The 20847-nt window shown below is 45.8% G+C and overlaps 1 protein-coding gene and 2 non-coding genes across 3 annotated transcripts; all 3 read left to right on the forward strand.

Moving 5' to 3' along the window:
* Positions 1-12216: 12216 nt before the first annotated feature.
* RPL21 (ribosomal protein L21) lies at positions 12217-17374 on the forward strand. Its single transcript, XM_075919238.2, has 6 exons — positions 12217-12296; positions 13061-13139; positions 14722-14783; positions 15923-16035; positions 16558-16708; positions 17250-17374. Exons 2-6 carry the CDS (start codon positions 13073-13075, stop codon positions 17337-17339), a joined length of 483 nt encoding a protein of 160 aa, XP_075775353.1. The 5' UTR covers positions 12217-12296; positions 13061-13072; the 3' UTR covers positions 17340-17374.
* LOC112544013 (small nucleolar RNA SNORD102) lies at positions 15411-15487 on the forward strand. Its single transcript, XR_003087311.1, has one exon. It is a non-coding gene; the product is annotated as a small nucleolar RNA SNORD102 (small nucleolar RNA).
* On the forward strand, positions 16088-16218 carry LOC112544014 (small nucleolar RNA SNORA27). Its single transcript, XR_003087312.1, has one exon. It is a non-coding gene; the product is annotated as a small nucleolar RNA SNORA27 (small nucleolar RNA).
* Positions 17375-20847: the final 3473 nt, after the last annotated feature.

Genomic DNA, 20847 nt, shown 5'->3' on the forward strand with positions numbered 1-20847 from the left:
AGACAAGCGCGTGGTCTGGAGCCCCGGAAGCAGCTGGGGCCAGGGCTGCGGGGACTTCTGGGGCCCAATCACAGACTCCAGCCCTACAAACTGGAAGGCAGAAGGTAGGAGAAGGGGAAAAATAGGGAGAAGGGAGGGAGAGGAAGGGGCTTGTGCTGAGGGGAGGCAGCAGTGCAGAAGAAGAAAGGGGAAGGCACCAAGGGACAGGGTGTGGGAGAGACAAATGGAGACAATGAGGAAAAGGGCAGGAGGGGAGATGTCAGTGGGAGGGGGGACAGGGTGATGCTGGGAGAAGAGAGAGTAAGAGCATTGGGGGCTAGAGGAGGGAGGGGGCAGTGCAAGTCATGTGTGAGGGCACAGGAGCATGAGGGGAATGGGGGCAGAGGGTGGTGAGGGGGTGGGCATCAGAGAAAAAGAAGGCAGGGGCAGTTAGGGAAGGGGGAGACCAGGAGAGTGCAGGGCTAAGGGAAGGTGCAGGTGCCAGGGGATTCTGGGGGTGAAGCAGAAGGGCAAACACCTGCAGGGGAGGGACCAGCACCAAAGGAGAGAGGCAGGGCAAGTGTGTAGAGGGAGGTGTTAGGAGAGGGGATGAGGAGGGAAAGCTCACATGATCAGAGTGGGGCTACTGGAGGAGTGAGCACAGGGGAGAGAGAAAGGCTGGTGGAGGGGGGTAGGTCTCTGGAGGGCTGAGGGCAGTGAGCAGGGCAGGAGTCAGGATAGCAGAGGAGGGTGAGGTGTTGGGGAGCAGCAGCACCAGGGGAGATGATGGAGCAAGGGGAGGAGACATGGTAGCAGAGGGGAAAGATAAAGGTTTATAAGATATTTATAACTTGGGTGCCACAGTGGCACATCCAAACAAGCCATGTGAACTCAGTACAGGTGCATAACACAAAATTAATTCTGCTCATGGGAGGAAACTCTTAGAGGGAACACTTCCCTCAGCCTCTCTGCCCCCAAGTTAATGTCACACACATTGGGTTAATGCAATTGCAGGATAGTTGCATGAGGAGGGGTTGGTGGGAGCCAAACTAATCCCTATTTGTAGGAGGATGGGGGAAAAGTCCTTAGAGAGGGGTCACATGACACCTTTTACTTCTGGTCATGTGTCCATGTTGCCCCAAGAGTGTTACCTCCAGAGGCCTGGCTAATGGAAGTCAGGGGGTGTGGCTAATGGGGGTAAAGCGCATGGTTAACTGGGGTCAGGGGTGTGGCTAATGAGGATCAAAGAGTACATTTTTAAAAAATTCTTTGATGTGAAAAAGTGGGCTGTTCTCAACCCATTTCCTGGGCCTATTTTGATTGTTAGTTCACCCCTGCCTGAAGGAGAAGAAAATTAAAATAGTTCGTAAATATTTACAGTAGTTATAGGAGCGGGGGGGGGGGGGGGGAGGGGGAATAACCAAATCCTTTGCCAAATAAAGAAAAACTAGATGAGATGTTTAAGTTATTTTTTTAATGTCTGGAAGATAAGAACCTTTCTTCTTCCCCAGGGCTGTCACAAGGGCAGGGTAAGCAGGGTGCTCACCCTGGACACATCATAATCAGGGGCACAAAGAGCAATAAGTAAAAATAATAAGCTGCGTGATGTGAGCGTGTTGTGTGCTAACCTAAGGAGAGGCGGTGCATAATTAGTATTTTTCCCTGGGCACAGAAGTACCTAATTACAGAACTGTTCTTCCCTATACTTTGGAATCTATAAAATCCCATAGTTAAAAATGTGTTACTCCAACCCTTGTTTAAGAGTTCTCAGTTGGCATTCAATAAATGTCATCTCACTATCCTCAGTAAAGGTATGTCTATACTTGCACCCTAGTTCCAACTAGGGATGCAAATGCAGTTATTTGAAATAGTCAATGAAGCAGGGATTTAAATATCCCATGCTTCATTAGCATGATCTCGCTGGTGCGTTACTCCGAATGCCAGCTGTTTTGAAAGTGAAACTGCGTGCCGGGACCAAACCTGTTGGTTCAAACTAATGTTACTCCTCAAAAAATGAGGAGTATTTAAATCCCTGCTTCATTGACTATTTTGAATGCCTGCATTTGCATCCCTAGTTCGAACTAGGGTGCAAGCAAGTGTAGACATACCCTGACATCTTTGAATCCTGTAATTGCTCTACTTTATCTTAGCTCATTGTGAACCAGGATATATATAGTTGTGTTATTTGACTGAAAGAAATTATATCATTTAATGGATTTTTACAGGCTCTCTTATACTACATGAAGCATTTCTTTTAAGATTGTTCTCAAATGGTAACTGTTAATGAGGAACTTTCCCTATTTTCTGTTCTTATATATATTAGCCTAATTATTTTAACAACACATTCTCAGGCACTCATTTGTTTGAGATCTGACAACTTTTGTCAAATATGAATTTTTGTTTTTCTGCAAAAGCATAATAGAGAGATAATGAGCCAAATTACACTCTCAGTTGTAACTGCATAATCCCATTGATTTATTAAATTGGGCAAACAGGACTGTTTCAGAGAGAATAGAAGCTGATGCAGTGTTTAGAAATAAAGTGATAGTGTGTGTTTGGTCTGTCTGTCTGTCTCCACATGGCTGGGGGTTTGCACTACTATATAAGCCAGGCAAAAAGATCTGGTTCAGGGGACTGGACTCAATGACCTCTCAAAGTCCCTTCCAGTTCTAGTGTTCATATTTCTAGGGATCATATTTCTTGAGGTAGTTAATGTATGCATATAAGAATGAGAATCATTATGAAAAGAGATATACTGCAGTGAAAAGAACAATATAAAAATGCAGGTCCTAATCTTACAATGATGTCTACATGAATGGACCTTGCCTTCCTGTAGAGCAGGGGTGGGCAATAATTTTTAACGGGGGGCCACTCCAAGATTTTGGAAAGTGGTTGACGGCCGCACTCTTCCAGGATATTAATGGAGGAGGTGCGGGGTCTAGAATGGAGGTTGGGGTAAGGGACTGGGGTGCAAGAGGGAGAATGGGGGAAGGAGGTAGTTGTGACCTAGGGCAGGGGACTGGGATGCAGGATTTTGGGATGTGACCTAGGCTAGGAGGGGCTTGTGATTTGGGGCAGGGGATTGGGGTGCCAGATCTGGGAAGGGGTATGGGTACAGGAGGAGGCTGAAGGTTTGAGTATGTGGGGGAGGGGGAGGGTTGGGGAAAGGAGGGTCTGAGGTGCCAGAAACAGGCTCTGGGTGAAGCTTGGGTGGAAGAGAGAGGGAGGCAGAAGGCTTCCTGCACTGCCCCTGCTCCCAGCAAAAACTCTTGGCTCCTACTGGCGGGAAACTGAGAGATTGTCCAGTGGAAGCTAAGAGATTTTGCTGGGAGGCAGGAACAGCATGAGAAGTCTCCCTCCTTCCTTCCCAGCTGTCTGGAGCAGAGAACAGCTGGCTTTCTAACAGGTGAACTGGTCTTTGCCTGAGGGTTCCAGCGAGGGGGCCCCGGGCCGGATCTGGTGGCTTGGCAGGCCACATCTGGCCTGCTGGCAGCTTCTTGCCCACCCCTGCTGTGGAGCCTAGTTTTCTTTAATGGGGTTCTGAACAGAGCCACCCGTCAAGGGCAATTTGCCCAGGGCCCCGCAGGGGGCCCCACAAGAATGTCTGAAGTCTGAGACAGGGAATGCCAGGAAGGGGCCCCCGAAATTGCTTTTGCCCCAGGCCCCCTGAATCCCCTGGGCGGCCCTGGTTCTGAACAGGTACAGAGGCTTGTGTGGAGCTCATTGAAAAAAGAGGGCCCATCCATAGGCAAGGTTCCCAGTAAGCTGCGAGTTCCCCTAGCTGTTTTTTGAGCTCCACTCAGAAGTTCACATCTCCCAGGCAGACACAGAGCTCAGCTGATCTGCAGTAGGAGGGGCATCTCACTGACCAAGCAGCTAAACTGCATGCTTGAACTGTGGAGCTCAAAGAGCTGGAGAAAAGGAGACAATTAGTGGCAATGGTGGGGGAGGATGTAAGTAAATGGCTGATGAGGAGTCAGAGGGGAGGGGAGTTTAGAGCTTCCCTCTGCAGGAGGAGAGAGAGGCAGAAACTCTTAAGCCTCCTGGGAAGGACTTAAGGGGCTAACTGCAGAGGGTAGGTGGGTGCTGACTTCTGTGTAGTGAAGTGGAAGCAGTTTGTTTGGGGGAGTCTCACTTGCTGCAGTCCTCTCTGTCTGAGTTGAGCGGGGATGTGTGTGCCAGGACATTTGCATGATTGTATTTCAAACAAAGTTTACATTAGATGTTAATGGCTTAAGATAAGAAAGAAAATGATTATTTTAACAGAATGTTTTTGGGGTGTTGCAGATACTTAAAACTCTGAACTTAATGAGGTTTTAAAACCATGGGTTACCAATTAATACATCGTGAATTGTATTGCATTAAGACCAGATCTTTGCTATGTGGTAGAATTCTGGCTTTTAGGAGTCAGAAGTAGCAAGTACTAGCTTGAGTTGTTAGGAAGGTGGATACATGTACTCCAAGGGTAGTATTGATTGTCTTTATTTGAGTTTACATTAAATATTGTAAGCATTGTTCCTTGTTAAATATCCTTTGTTTTAATATATTTTCTTCCACACCTATGGACTGCTTAAAATTATGTGTGTGTTTTCTTTACATTGGGGGTGCACATCCACACACACAGTACATCAATATTGATGGTGCACATAAGAAATCTCAATCTGCCTAAGTATAGAAAATGTTAGCAGTAACACTGTCTATAGGTACATGGTATATAATGTTTGTACTTAACAGTATTAAAAGCACTAGTTTAAGTTCCAATACCCTCTTGTGTTTTATGAAGGGAATCTGCTCCTTATCAAAAGGTGTCAGGTTAACAGCTCTGCAAACCTCACAACAAGCATAGCAGAAGCAAGCAGTAACAGTACATCTTTTCCACACACATCCTTCCAATGAACTCTGTGGCTATGTCTACACTTCAGGCTTCTTGTACAAGAACAGCCATTCTTGCGCAAAAACTTGTGGAGCGTCTACACTGCATGTGCATTCTTGCACAAGTAAATTTTCAGTAAAGCGTCAGAAAACAGGGCATCTTGCGCAAGAATTATTCCTCTCCCCACAAGGAATAAGACCTCTTGCACAAGAGCTCTTGCGCAAGAAGGCAGTGTGGACAGGCAACAGGGGTTTCTTGCACAAGAAAGCCCTATGGCTAAAATGGCCATCAGAGCTTTCTTGCGCAAGAGAGCGTCCACACTGCCATGGATGCTCTTGTGCGAAAGCACATGGCAGTGTGGACGTACTCTTGCGCAAAACTGTTCTTGCGCAAGAAGCCTGCAGTGTAGACGTAGCCTGTGTGTGCATGAGTGTATGTGCATGCATCCAGCCTATTTGGTAGTTTTGCTTTTTCCAGAACAGCAAAGAAAGGTATCAATTGTAATGGAATCTGGAGTGTGGGCTTCTGCTCTGTAAGAACTAGAGTGGCAACTCATTTCAAATAGACTACCAAGCAGTTATCATGCAATAGCTGGCATCCTCCTTTTAAAATTTTCCTTGAGGCAACCAATTCCTTATACCAGTTAGGTCTAAAGGAAGCAGAAGAAAAATTAACAACAAAAGTACTATATAAATGCTTACTATTTTGTATTTTTGTAAATTGATCACTGAGAGCATAGAAAATATTGGAAAGAACTCCACAAGTCAAATAATTAAAGAATGCTTATGATTGATCTGGTGTATCTCAAACTGTACTAATATTTAGTTCATTCTTTTTTACAGTGATTGAAACACGTACTGTCAGCCATATTTGGTTCTTTTGCTCACTGTAAAGCTATTGCGGAGAGGAGTCCTGTGGCACCTTATAGACTAACTGAAGTGAAGGAGCATAAGCTTTCATGGGCAAAGACCCACTTCGTCAGATGCATGTAGTGGAAATTTCCAGAGGCAGGTATAAATATGCAGGCCAGGATCAGGCTGGAGATGACGAGGTGGATCCAATCAAGGAGGATGAGGCCCACTACGGATTTCCTGAGAAAACTACAATGCATAGGTGATCTTCCAGAAAACACCATCCTAGCCACCGTGGCTGTAGAGGCTCTCTACACAAACATCCCACATGCAGATGGAGTACAAGCTGTCAGGAACAGTATCCCTGATGATGCCACAGCACAACTGGTGGCTGAACTCTGTGAATTTATCCTCACACAACTATTTCAGATTTGGTGACAACATATACCTTCAGACCAGTGGCACTGCTATGGGCACCCGCATGGCTCCACAATACGCCAACATTTTTATGGCTGACCTGGAACGACGCTTCCTCAGGTCCCGTCCACTTACACCCCTTCTCTACCTACGCTACATCGATGACATCTTCATCATCTGGACCCATGGGAAGGAGACTCTGGAAGTATTTCACCATGATTTCAACAGCTTCCACCCCACCATCAACCTCAGCATGGATCAATCTACATGGGAGGTCCATTTCCTGGACACCACGGTACAAACTGGACAGTCCCTACGTAAAAGAATCAATGGACACAAATATGATATTAGGAATGGTAACATACAAAAACCTGTAGGGGAACACTTCAATCTTCCTGGACACACAATTGCAGATCTAAAGGTAGCCATCCTGCAGCAAAAAAACTTCAGGACCAGACTTCAAAGAGAAACTGCTGAGCTACAGTTCATCTTCAAGTTTGACACAATCAACTCTGGATTAAACAAAGACTGTGAATGGCTTGCTAACTACAAAAGCAGCTTCTGCTCTCTTGGAATTCACACCTCCAGATCAGCTGCTAGAAGTGGGCCTCATCCTCCTTGATTGGATCCACCTCATCATCTCCAGCCTGATCCTGGCCTGCATATTTATACCTGCCTCTGGAAATTTCCACTACATGCATCTGACGAAGTGGGTCTTTTCCCACGAAAGCTTATGCTCCAACACTTCGGTTAGTCTATAAGGTGCCACAGGACTCCTTGCCGCTTTTGCAGATTCAGACTAACACGGCTACTCCTCTGATACTGTAAAGCTATTGTTCATGTACAGGCAGCAATCAGTTCTTAAACAATGCTGTCCTTGTTGTCAACAAAGAGTACAATCATTTTGATTCATTCTGTTGGAAAACTTATACCCTAGAAAATTAGTAGCCTCTGCTATGTACTTGCAGATGGCCAATTAGTTTAATACCCCCATCTTGTTATACTTAAAAAAAAAAAAGCCACATACAAGTCTGATGTTAACTATGAGCTCATTACCAAGGAGTAAGTTCTTTGAGAACAGCAGTGTTGCATGAAAATAAAGGACCTGAGGCAGTTGTACCAGAAGACAAAGGAGGCAAACAGATGATCTGGGTCATTGCTGCAAACATGTTACTTCTATAAGTAGCTGCATGGGATTCTGGGGGGGGGGGTATGGACACTCGACCAGTGTTCCACAGGAGTTCATGGATATCTGTAAAGAAAGATGCTTCAGGCAAGAGCAGGAAGGACATTGTGGGGACAAGAGAAAGGAGGAGAATGGTCAGCAGGTAGGTACAGCATCCGATCTCACCAATAGCCAGGACCTTTTTTAATTTTGGAGCCCCTCCCAGGATGTGTCGCTGCTGGGCCCTGATGGTGGAGGAGACAGTTCTGGTGAGTTCACTTTTTAAAATCATGCTATAGGTAGATTAAGGCAACTGGATGGGATCTCTGCCTATACATCAGGGGCTCCCCAGAACAGTTTCTTAACGTGTCTGGAGACCGTGGGAATCTTCTCTGCACATCTCTATAAAACTCTCATATAGGAACTCTTTCAGCCTTCACACAAAGTTTCTGGGGACACCTGCCTTATTCCCTCCTCTACATTAGGACAACTTTCCAATAGGGTTGCCAGGTGTCCGGTATTGGACCGGACAGCCCAGTATTTGCGGCATGTGTCCGATTAAAAAAAAAACCAGACATGTAAAATGTCTGGTATTTTCTGTTTTTCTCAAATGGAAGGCCGCTTGGGACATTCTTCCCTCACCAGATGCGGTGGGGGGGCTATGACTTTTTTTTCTTAACTTTTGGTGGGGTTTTTTTGTTTTTGTTTTGCTCAATCAATTTTTTCCCCTGCTGTGTTCGGTATTTTTTGTGAAGCTATTTTGCAACCTTACTTTCCACACCAAGCCAACAGCAAGTGATCTGGCATCACTGCAGCATAAGGTCTAGGTTTCTGGCCACTTTTAGTCACTATTTGCTCCTTATCATTCTGTGTGATTCGAAAAAGACTGATATTGTGCATGGCAACCTAGCCTCCCTTGCTTTATCCAGCTATGTAACTGATAGCACTGAGGCAGTACTCCTCCATTTGCTTATCTCTGTGGTTTGCTGACTGTGCAAGTTCCTGCCCTGCCACACCATAGTTTCCTGTAAGGTGTGCGCCTGCACGGCCATACACAAAAAAATTCTCCATCTGCCCGCCTCCTTTGTAGAGCCATGCAGCACAACCCACTTTCCTGCTGGAAGGTGAGTGGCGCAGCAGGCAGCTGCTCCAGGCCGGGGCAGGCTGAGGCCGTGTGGTGGGTTGACCAAGGGTGAGGGGGCCAACTGAAGCCTCATGGTGGTGGTGGGGCCACTCCAGTGGCAGAGGCCTGCTCTGGTGGGGTTCCAGGGCCTGCTACGTAGAGTGGGGACCAGGGCCTGCTTTGGTGGCCAGGGCCTGTTCCACTGGCTGGGGCCATGTGGCAGAAGGGCCGGAGCCTGCTCCAGCTGCATGGCGGGGGGACTGGGGCCACATGGCAGGAGGGCTGCTTCAGTGCCTGGGGCTACTCCTGGGGCCAGCTCCAGCCCTGGGAAAGGGGGCTGGAGGTGTGGCCAGGTCACAAAGTGGTTTACCAACTGCTCCCTGGGCAGGCCACATAGCGGCTGCCCAAAAGTGGAGTCAGGCTGGGGCTGGAGCCCCTACATCTCTCTTCCCCCACACCTCTCTTTTGCCCCTCAGAGTCTGCTGCCCCCCCATCTTGTGTCCGCCCTCCCACTTCCACGTCGCTGCCCAACCCCCAGCACCTTACTTCTGGGTGCTGGCAGCAGCTTCCCTCTGTCCCGGATGGGGACTCTCAGCAGCCACACAAGGAGCACCCTGGGGTAATCTCTGCCCTGTGCACAGGCTGCCCAGGGAGCAGCACTCCCTGGGTGGGGGCATGTCTCCCCTTCTCCACATGAGATGGGGGGACCCTACCTCGGAGAATCTCTTGGGGAGCATTGCCACTGTGGCACACATTCGAACAACTCGTGGCACACAAGACAAAACTCACTCAGCTCATGGACAGAAAATCTTAGCTGGACCACTGTAGCACACCCAGGCCATTTCTCTCCTGCACCCTCCTCCCTGGCCACTGGGGGCCATTTCTCCCCCTGTCCAGCCACCAAGGGCCTTTTCTCTCCCCCCCCAGCCTCCCTGAGCCTTTTTTCTGCCCCCAGCTCACAGCCTCCACAGGCCTTTTCTCTACCTCTCCCCCCTGGTGCTGCAAGGGGGGGGGGGGTGGGAAAGGGTTTGGAGAAGGGGTGCTACTTACCAAGTGTGTTGGCAGGCAAGATGGCAGAGCCTCAGCCCTGATGGCCATTCTTGGAGGTACGGCTGCAAATATTTACCAGCAGCCACACACCACAGATATACTCACTCAGAAACCTACCCCTGCAACAAACCCTGTTGCCAACTCTGTCCTCATATCTATACAAGCGACATCATCACAGGACCTAACCACGTTATCAAGGGCTCATACTGCATCCTCTAATGAGATACGATATCAAGTACCAGTACTGCCCATCTGTGGCATAGTGGGGGTACTGTCTGCTCTGTAACCTGGGATCCCCCTGCGCTGTGATGTGTTTTTCCCACTAACTCATCCAAATGTGTATTAAGTCAGACACCTGGGCTCAGCCTGAGGCGAGATAACAGGGGATTCCCAGGAGGAGGGATAAAGGGAGAGAGGCAGAGACCAACAGGTGGCTTCGGGGAAAAGGGAATGTCAGTTGCTGGCTGGGAAACAGGAGGGAATGAGCCTAAACTGGGGGCTGAAGGTCTAGGGGGGTGATGGACCATCCTAACCCAAGGGATCTGAGGCATCCTGGCCCAGGCTCCTGTAGCAGTATCACGACTATGCTGTGCTGTATCCTGGAGAAGCAATAAACCCTGCATTCTACTGGCTGGTGGAGTCTGGTCTTGCTGCAGATGGGGGTGCAGGATTTGGGGGGAATCCCAACTGCGCTGTCACTCCTTCTGCAATGTATATTGCCCAATCTGGACAGTCTCTGCAACAAAGGACTAATGAACACAAATCAGACATAGGGAATGGTAAGATACACAAACCTGTAGGGGAACATTTTAATCTCCCTGGTCATACAATAATGGATTTAAAAGTAGCCATTTCCTACAAAGAAATTATATCACCCAATTACAAATGGAGACTGCTGAACTGTAATGATTTACAAATTCAACACTATCCACTTGGGCTTGAATAAAGATATTAACTAGTTAATGCATTGCAAAGGTAATTTCCCCTGCCTTTGATATTACCTGCACATCAAAAGCTATGAATGGGACACATTCAGCCTGACTCAATTAACATTATTGAGTTACAATTCATATAACAGCAAAAGCAGTTACCTGTATTCTGGATTCTGTAATTTCCACTCCAACTCATCTGATGAAGTGGGTTTTACTCACGAAAGCTCATGATATATTTGTTAGTCTCTAAAATGCCACTGGACTGCTCGTTGCTTTTCTAATTCACAAAGTTAGTCAACCCAGATATGTTGCTTGGGAGTTGAAAAATCCGCATCCCTGAGTGACATAGTTCAGTGGATTTCACTTCTTGTACTGATAGCACTACGTTGATAGAATTTTTCTGTTCTTTGTACTGCCTCTTACAGAGGTAGATTAACTAGTTATGGGAGAATGCCTCCCCTTGCTGTAGTGAATATCTACACAGAGGCTGGCCCCTATAGTGGAACAGACAAGTTAAGCAACAAGCTCAACCTTAAACTCCAGTCATTTTCACTTTGGCATATTTGAAAAATTTTCCCAGGATGACCTAAAATAATCTATTTTTTTAAAATCTGATTACTACAGTTAATCCCTCTATTTAATAAACCATTTAATTGTAAATGTGAAACATGTCTTGATAAGAGAAGATTATGCATCCAAAACATTTACAGTTGTTTAATATAAGTTTTACATGCTGTTTTGTGTATTTAATTACATTCAAGTCACCATCCTACCACAGTTTGCCACAAAACTTATGAGCAAAGGGCCATTTATCCAGTAAATAAGCAATAGTGTTTATTTTTGACTTATTAAAATAGTTAGCAAGACTCTACAGGTGTGTCTAGACTGGCCACTTGAATTTGCACAAGAGCACTGACATTCTAATGTAATTCAGTGCTTCTTGCGCAAATACTTTGATGCTCCCGCTCAGGAATAAGCCCTCTTGCGCAAGAATACTTGCACAAGAGGGCCAGTGTAGACAGGCACCTTAATTTTTTGCACAAGAAAGCCCGATGGCTAAAATGGCCATCAGAGCTTTCTTGCACAAAAGCGCATCTATACTGGGCACAGATGCTTTTGCACAAAAGCACTTTTTGCGCAAAAGCATCCATGCCAATCCAGACGTTCTTTTGCGGAAATACTTTTAACAGAAAAACTTTTCTATTAAAATTATTTCCACAAAATGATGCCAGTCTAGATGCAGCCTACAAGCGTATGCAGTTGCTTAGAGGAGTGTACACAGCATACCCTCCTAGCTAGCAAACACAAGTACCAAATCTCAGGTAAAGTCTCTAGTTAGCTGTAAAGCAACACTTTTCAATGCTTGTAGCCGCTAGTGAGAATACTTTTTCAAAAACGTGAACTACAAATGGAGAAGCTGATCAAAACTGAGCCTATAACACGAGGCTCGCCTGCCCTGCCGACAAGCTTTATGCAGAGTCGCCCCTGCCCGTATTTGTACCGCACAGTGCGACACTAGCGCAATGTTTTCTACCCCCTCCCCCGAGGGCGCTAAAACGCCCAGCGCTCTATGGCAAGAGTACGGGCTCGCCGCCAGCACGTCCTGAGAGAGCGTCTCCTTTCAACACGTAAACCCCGCCCGCGGCTTCAAAGCCCACTCCTTGGGCTGTCCGCGCCGTTGCCTGTTTTGAATCGATACCAGGTCTGTAATAGGGCGCTGCCCAGCGAATGGGACGCAGGAGGACTGACTCAATGACACCCCCCATCCTCCTTAGCCGCTGTTGTGTTCCTACCCCCGCTGCTCTCTAAACAGGCAACTTATGGGCAGCCCCGGAGGTCCCCCCCCAGTTAAGAGAAGCCGGGAGGCCCCGCCTCCTTCCTTTCGGCCTGAGCCGCCATTTTGCAGGTATGTGAGCGAGGTGCTGCTCGACCCCGGAGCAGGGGCCTGCGCGGCTGCGTTGCCACTGATCGGCGGGAAGGGCAGCGGGTGGGGGCCTGGCAGGCGGCGGCAGTGAGGGGACGCGAGGCGGCGGCATGGGCCTGCGCGAGCCGGGCGGAGAGAGGCGGCTGCACGGGCTGCGGGGGAGGCCGCTGCCCAGGCTGGAGAGGAAGGCCCAGAGGCGGCTGCAGGGGGAAGGGTCCGTGCGGGTGCACGAGGGGCCCCGGTTGAGGGGCGGGGAAGCTGCCGGGGCGGTGGCGGGAGGGCAGGCCGGGGCCAGCTGTTCTCTCCCGCACCCCCCCCCACCCCCCCACCTACTTGCCTTGCAGTGGGGCCACGTGGGTGGCGGCCGCCGGCCCGCGCGGTGTGTGCAGCTCTGCGAACCCCTTTGGTCCATCTCTTCACACCGTGCCCGGCAAGCTGCCTGTGGGCCTCTCTCTGTGAAGAGCCTCGCAGAGGCCTGGTAACGGGCATACGTCTTCCCATGTCCTCCTGCTCAGTGTAGTTTAAGATATTTCTGACAGTACGTCTAGGTCCAGATGTGACTCTTTTTTCTCTAGGGACTTTTTATGATCCTCTTATTGGAGTAACAAGCTAAATTTTGTTAAGGAGTTTCTACAGTAATTTGGCGTATAGGCTGAAACTACCACTACATCCAAGCATATGTTGCAAGACCTGAATAGCACGGGGTTAATACACATGTATAATCTGAGTTGTCTTTTATTAAACAGTAGTTTGCCAAAATGACTAACACAAAGGGGAAGAGGAGAGGGACACGTTATATGTTCTCGAGGCCATTTCGTAAACATGGTAAGTAGCTTCTGCTGGGGATACTAGCATTCTTAACTGGGGATGTCGAAGTATAATTGTTTAAATGGTTATACATAGGCTCCTGCCCAGCTTCTGGGGACCTGGCTGCTGCCCCACATTGCAGGTGTATTTAACTGTAACTGATGAATATTTCAGTGCTGACACAATTACCAGTTTTTTAACAATTCTCTTCTTACAGTAATGAGTTTAGTCAGTGGCTTTTCCTAATAAGACATTCATGCGTTATCCATTTCTCAACATTGTACAATAAACGTCCTAATTGAAGAGACCACTGAAAATGCAGAACAAACTGCTGCACTATTCGCTGCTTTTATACAATAAACAAAGTTGTTTTCATGGCTAGCTGCCTTTATCTTGCATGTTCTCAGATTTTGATTGCACAGTCTTTTGAGTGTTTGAAAATAAGTTACAGTATAAATAAAACACTTATAATTTTTAGTGAAGATAAGATGAGAATTGCTTACAAAGGGGGAGGAAGGAAATAGTTATGTTTTGGGAGTACAGACTTAAAACATCACTATCAACAAGTTCAAATCACTATTAAAAGGCAATGGCGATAGTAATTACACAGTTGACAATGGGGAGAAAACTTACTGTGCAGTATAATTTCTACTGTGTAGTATCGTCTTATAATTTTTACACTGATCAAGTTACAACTGACCTTAAATTAGCCATAATATCTTAAAATGCACTAGTATTTAATGTGGAAAGATAAGAACAGTCGTAGTTGGCTGACAATAGGTAGAATCTAAAAATGAGCTGCAGATACCTACATACGCATGTGAATGTGGGGCTCTGTGGACTTGCAAAGCTCTAATAATAGGATACTGGGCTAGACAGACCTTTCTCCTATCAGTGGCCAGTGCCAGTTTCCCCAGAAGAAATGAACAGAACAGGAATGACTGGGTGATCCATCCTCTGAGTCCCATTCCTATCTTCCGGCAAACAAGCTAGGGGGGCCCTGCCCATCCTAACTAATAGCCATTGATGGACCTAGCCTCAATTTATCTGGTGTTTTTTATGGTTAGTATCGATGGCTACGTCTAGACTGGCATGATTTTCCGGAAATGGTTTTAACTGAAAAGTTTTCCGTTAAAAGCATTTTCGGAAAAGAGCGTCTAGATTGGCATGGACGCTTTTCCGCACAAGCACTTTTTGCGGAAAAGCGTCCATGGCCAATCTAGATGCGCTTTTGCACAAAAAAGCCCTGATTGCCATTTTCGCGATAGGGGCTTTTTTGTGCAAAACAAATCTCAGCTGTCTACATTGGCCCTTTTGCACAAAAGGGACTTTTGCCCGAACAGGAGCATAGTATTTCCGCAAAAAGCACTGATTTCTTACAGTAGGAAGTCAGTACTTTTGCGGGAATTCAAGCGGCCAGTGTAGACAGCTGGCAAGCTTTTACGGAAAAGCGGCTGATTTTCTGGAAAAACTGGCCAGTCTAGACACAGCCTCAGTTTCTAGTCACTTAAACTTTTTCAGATGAATTGGTTATATGAGAAATACAGTTTTGAGTAAAGATGATGATTCTCTTGTGAAACTCCGTTTTTCCTTCCCATAGGCGTTGTCCCTCTGGCCACCTATATGCGAATCTACAAGAAGGGCGATATTGTGGACATCAAGGTATTTTCTACAATCTATAATTAGATGAAATAATGTTTTCAAAAGCATTCAGTGGGAAACATCAATGTTGTACGTATTTTTAAAACAGTTCATAATGCAAACACTATTTAAGGGACCGTTTGGTTGCTGTAATAGCTCTCACATTCTGCATGTTCACTGGAGATTGATGTCTGGAGGCTAAACATCTTCAACAAATAATTTTACCTTTTTTTAATACAGTGCTTGGCATGAACCCAGCTTCATGATTGGGTCTCCCTTGGATGCTACTGCTATTCATGTATCAATAACTTTTTTTCACTCTTAGCCAGAATTTTACCTCTTTAGGGGATGGTGCTTAACTTGTACTCAAAATCCTAAATACAGGTAAATTACTTGGGGAATCTATATATTAAAAGAGTGAATGCATGGAGATGATATCAGTAGACACAAAATCAACAATACTGTTGCTTTTGCACTGGATATAGAATTTCTTGATAGAATTATTTTCATTTTCCAGTATGTAAACATTTGACAAGATTTGCCTTTTTAGAGAAAGCTAATTGATGCAAACACCTAAGCTTTATGTGTAGTTTCATGATCTTTTGGAAAACTGCTCTACTTCAGTGTTGCTGCATCATGACATTCTGGAGCTTGATGATGACTGTCTCATGTGATTGCTTTGGTAATAGCAAAATGAGCAAATCATTTCACCGGCACTGAAAGCAAACCAGGATTGTCAAAAAGTTGCTTAATGGATTTTCAGATATCATTTAAGTATCTTAATGCAAACCTGTAAACATCTTCCAAGAGAGCCATAAAATTAAGAATGATCTCAAATGTATACCCTATTCTCCACATTAAAGCTGTGTAGAATGGCTTTCACTTTATTTTAATGGAGGTTAGGTCCATAAAAGGCAGGGGATAAAATGGTGTTCTTGGCCTCTGTTTGTCAGAGGCTGGAGAGGGATGGCAGGAGACAAATCACTTGATCGTTGTCTTTGGTCCACCTTCTCTGGGGCACCTGGTGCTGGCCACTGTCGGCAGACAGGCTACTGGGCTAGATGGACCTTTGGTCTGACCCAATATGGCTGTTCTTATGTAATGGTCTTACTCTATTGTGGTGTGTGTTTTTTTTTTTTTTTTTTTTTTTTTTTAAACAGGGCATGGGTACTGTTCAACAAGGTATGCCTCACAAGTGTTACCATGGCAAGACTGGAAGGGTATTTAACGTTACTCAACATGCTGTTGGCATTATCGTAAACAAACAGGTTAAGTAAGTGTCTTAACTTTCCCCTTTCTGTGAAACTAGATCTTGAAAATAAGACATCCCCTCTTTCACTTTGCCAAGTAGACATTTCTTGTCTTCCTTGGTCATTCAGCTGGGGGTAAAATAAGTCCTTTTAAAACTCAAGCAAATGATGATTGTTTGACTTGGATCCTGTCAGAGGAAACACTAGATTCTAAAGAAGAATGTGAAAAGTTCTGCTGGCTAGCTAGCATATTTATATTAATTTAAAAGTGTTTTAAATGTCATTTTTGAGTTTAATAAATTGGCATAATGCCATGTAGTCACTACAGTAAAGTACATAGACTACTTATCCCTGGTCTTATTGATTGTGGGTTGAACTACTGTAATGATAGATGATACAACTATTTACCTATGTATTACAGAGAAGACAGTCATGTCTTGAAGAGTATTAGTTCTGAGATAATATGAACCATGTGGTAACATACTTTGTTCTCGAAACTGATAAAAATTAAGAACAATAGATTCTAAACAAGCTTTTTCCATCAGGGGCAAGATTCTCGCCAAGAGAATTAATGTGCGCGTTGAGCATATTAAGCATTCCAAGAGCAGAGACAGCTTCTTGAAGCGTGTGAAAGAGAATGAAAGGAAGAAAAAGGAAGCAAAAGAAAAAGGCACTTGGTTTGAACTGAAACGCCAGGTATTTGTTTAACTTGAATTAATGATGTACTCCTGACACCTAAAACACAGAAACTGCTTGACTGTAAATGAGTGAGGACCTCAGACACTAGTGAAGGGATAGGGCCAATAAATTAATGCTTTCTGTCTAGATTAGACTAAGCTTAAGTGGGAGAAACATCAAGTAAACAAATACTCAGTGTTTAAGGACAGGTCTGTAGAGGGGAGGGGTGTGCTCATTGTAGATGCCTGTAGGCTGACACAAGAATTCTGTTGACCTGGCTTACCCCTTTTCGGCATGGGAGTTTGACTAAACTGCAGCGGCTCCCAACCTTTTCCAGATGGGGATCCATTTTGACAAACCAGGAAGACTTGGTGACCAAGGCAATTCAAAAGGGGGGGGGGGAGAAGGGCAGAGCCTCCTGGGGAGAGACATTTCAAAAGGGTTGCCAAGTAAAACTTCACATTTCACATGATATATTAACATATATAAGCCAATTCTAACTGCAAACTAAATTGAACATTGGTGTCACATTAATGGTTACTACTATTTTTGCTTACAGCCTGCTCCACCCAGAGAAGCACACTTCGTGAGAACCAATGGCAAGGAGCCAGAGCTGCTGGAGCCAATTCCCTATGAATTCATGGCGTAGTGTAATTTAAAGAAATAAAGATCTCTAGGACAAAATATGACTGGTTGGTTGCTTCCAAGGATGCTTTCTGAACAGATGCTTTAGAAAATCAATCTTCATTAAATTACACTTTCTGGATTATGAATCAGTTTTGGGAAACTTATTCTGTACATCACTTAAACAGGTGTATGTTAACCACTAAGCTTTGCGTATGCCACTGATTCAGGTTTAAGATTTTGCCAGGGTTATTTTTAGTAAGTCAGGTTGCAAGCAATAAACAGAAATTCAAGAAGTGCATGACCTGTCCCTGAAATTTACTAAAAATACAGAGGAGTAGAATAAAAATTGGGGGCTCTGGTTAGGGGCTGAAGTAAAAGGTCAGAGCCTGATAAAGTCCAAATCTGTGACCTTTGTATCCTTATCAGGGCTTGACAAGCTATAGAATCTACTTGCCCATGGCAAGTAGATTTCAGCTGCACGCCCCATTTACTGGTGGCGCGCGCATGCGCAATGCGGCTCTTGCGCATGTGCAATGCGGGGCTGGCAAGCCGCTTTCGCTGCCGTTTGTCAAGCCCTGCTTATCACGATTGTCCTTTGATTGCCTAGCCTAAGGCAAGATGAGAATGCACTGTCAAACATACAACGAGCAGTATTTAATGTGATATACAATCTTTAATTAAGAAAACAGTTTAAGGTCTTATTTACTTGATGGGTAGCTTAAAATGACTCACAGCTATATGAGGCTTACTAGATGGAAATCTGTTTAGTATTTAGCTGATAGTTATGGACAGGGCTTGACAAACAGCGGGGAAACCTACTCACCAGTCTCTCATTGTGCATATGCAAGACCCATGTTGCCCATGTGTGCACTGCAGGTGAACAGGGCGACCGGCTGAAATCTACTCGCCATGGGCGAGTGGATTCAGTGATTTGTCGAGCCCTGGTTATGGACATCTAAGTATTAATTAGGTTGTGCATAAAATCTAGTTTCAACATAATTCTCAAAACAAGGTTAATAAAACTATATACAAACATGAAGGTAGAATTCTCTTCAAGAGCAAATCCCTCTTCTAAACCTTGTGTAACCTAAAACCCTTTTGTGCTCTTAATATCAACATACCTTATCATAGCTGTTACTTGCACCCTTATTCACCAATTGCTAAAGCTTCCCTTGAGTCATTCAACACTTGCACTCTCAAAATCTGGTGTGCATTTAAAAATTAGATCAGCGTAGCTATGTCATTAGGTAGTGAAAGATGGCATGTGATGTAATGGGGTCAGCTATTCTCACTAATCACTTGAATAGATACAGCTCAGTTGATGGAAGAATTCTTCTGGAGAAGTGGATTAACTACTTTTGATAGTGTAGATGCTTTCTACATTAGGTGTAGCACCCTAGCATTAAAGAGCCATAGTTGTGCTGCTGTAGTGCTGACATCCTCAGCACTACTGAAAATAGCATCTTAAAGATGTGCTTCCTAAGCCATCAGCACTGACATGAAATCTATACTGCTTCAAGGAAAGTGCTGAAGGAATTCTGTGCTAAGGACTCATCCAGGGCATCCTAAAGTTCTCTGGTTCTGAAGGCGCCCCTTGAGCTGCATTTTTTTGGTAGGGTACATGATTAGGGATGTTACATATTGGTTAACTCAGTGTTTCCCAACCAATGGGCCGTGGCTATAAGGAAAAAATACCGGGTCTCAGCGTGGCTGCCGGGAGGGGAGCAGAGCAGGGTAGGCTCAGAGGAGATGTGCGCGGGGGGGGGGAGAGAGGAGAGAGAACCAGTTGCCAAGAAGCAGGGTTGGGGGCAGCAGGGCTATTCTGCGGAGATCTGGGCTGGCATGCCATGGAAGCAGAGTTGGAGACAGCAGGGCTGTCGGTGGAGATCGGGGAGGGCAGGCAGTGGAACCAGGGCTGGCCTGGGAAGATCAGGAGGAACCAGCTGCCCCTTCTCTGAGGCTCTGCCCCTGCTCACTCCATCCTCCATGTTCACTCTTAATAGGTTGGGTGCAGGGGGGGTTCAGGACTGGGGCTGGGGTTCCAACTTGGCACTGCGGGCTCCAACTGGGCACTGCTTACCACAGGTGGCTTCTGGGTGGTGGTGCAGGGGAGATAAGACAAGCTCACCCCTACCCTGGCCCTGAACCACCCTCAAAAGCAACCAGCAAACTCTCTCCATCCCTGCCCCTCCTCCCGCACTCTGTGGAGATGGGCTACAGGGTGGAGGGAGGGGCATCCTGACGACAGCACACCTCTCCTCTTCTTCCTGTGCCCTGCACAGCAAGCAGGAGGCTCCCAGGGGCGACTGGCAGTTCCAAGGCAGGTCAGGAGCAGCATGGCAGTGCTGAGGGGCAGATAAAGAGCCAGCACTTTATAGCCTCCCAGCCAAACCAGTCAGGATCACCTGTCAGAGGCTCCAAGATCTACCAGTAGATCATGATCTATTGGTTGGTGACCACTGGTCTATAGCAGTGTTTCTCAACCTTTATAAAAAAAATGTACCCCTTTTCCCCCAAAAAATAAGTACCCCCAGTACCGACAGTTTTCAGACGCACACAATTTTTTTCTACCATTCCAACACATTTGTTTAAACAACTTAATCGTAGCTGGGTGGCCGATGACATTTTTGGGTGTAAAAAGTACAAAAAGAGAAATGCAAAGTGCTCCACTTAGGAAGGAACAATCAGTTCCATACATACAAGATGGGAAGCGACTGTCTAGGAAGGAGCATGGCAGAAAGGGATCTAGGGGTCATAGTGGACCACAAGTTGAATATGAGTCAACAGTGTGATGCTGTTGCAAAAAAAGCAAATATGATTCTAGGTTGTATCAACAGGTGTGTTGTAAGCAAAACTCATGAAGTCATTCTGCCGCTCTACTCTGCACTAGTTAGGCCTCAGCTGGAGTACTGTGTCCAGTTCTGGGCGCCACATTTCAAGAAAGATGTGGAGAAATTGGAAAGGGTACAGAGAAGAGCGACAAGAATGATTAAAGGTCTAGAGAACATGACCTATGAAGCCAGGCTTCATGAACTGGGCTTGTTTAGTTTGGAAAAAAGAAGATTAAGGGGGGACATGATAGCGGTTTTCAAATATCTAAAAGGGTGTCACAAGGAGGAAGGAGAAAATTTGTTCCTCTTGGTTTCTGAGGACAGGACAAGGAGTAATGGGCTTAAAGTGCAGCAGGGGAGGTTTAGATTGGACATTAGGAAAAAATTCCTAACTGTCAGGGTGGTCAAATATTGGAATAAATTGCCAAGGGAGGTGGTGGAATCTCCCTCTCTGGAGATATTTAAGAACAGGTTAGATAGACATCTGTCAGGGATGGTGTAGGTAGAGCTTGGTCCTGCCTTGAGGGCGGGGGGCTGGACTCGATGACCTCTCGAGGTCCCTTCCAGTCCTATTATTCTATGATTCTATGAAACATAAAGTGCTGTAAAACTTAAAACAAATTAAGTTTTTGCCAAATTTCAGTTGTGTTGATGTACCTCCCAGACTCCTCTCTTGGGGTACCCTTAGAGCTACTTGTA

This window comes from Pelodiscus sinensis, chromosome 1, assembly GCF_052426305.1.
Source record: "Pelodiscus sinensis isolate ZL-2025 chromosome 1, ASM5242630v1, whole genome shotgun sequence".
NCBI classification, from domain to species: domain Eukaryota; kingdom Metazoa; phylum Chordata; order Testudines; family Trionychidae; genus Pelodiscus; species Pelodiscus sinensis.

Excerpts from the sequence above, each read along its gene's own strand:
- RPL21 (XM_075919238.2), top strand. The coding sequence starts at position 13,073 with ATGACTAACACAAAGGGGAAGAGGAGAGGGACACGTTATATGTTCTCG. Across the intron at positions 13,140-14,721 it reads GAGGCCATTTCGTAAACATG|GCGTTGTCCCTCTGGCCACC; the intron begins GTAAGTAGCTTC and ends TCCTTCCCATAG. Across the intron at positions 14,784-15,922 it reads GCGATATTGTGGACATCAAG|GGCATGGGTACTGTTCAACA; the intron begins GTATTTTCTACA and ends TTTTTTAAACAG.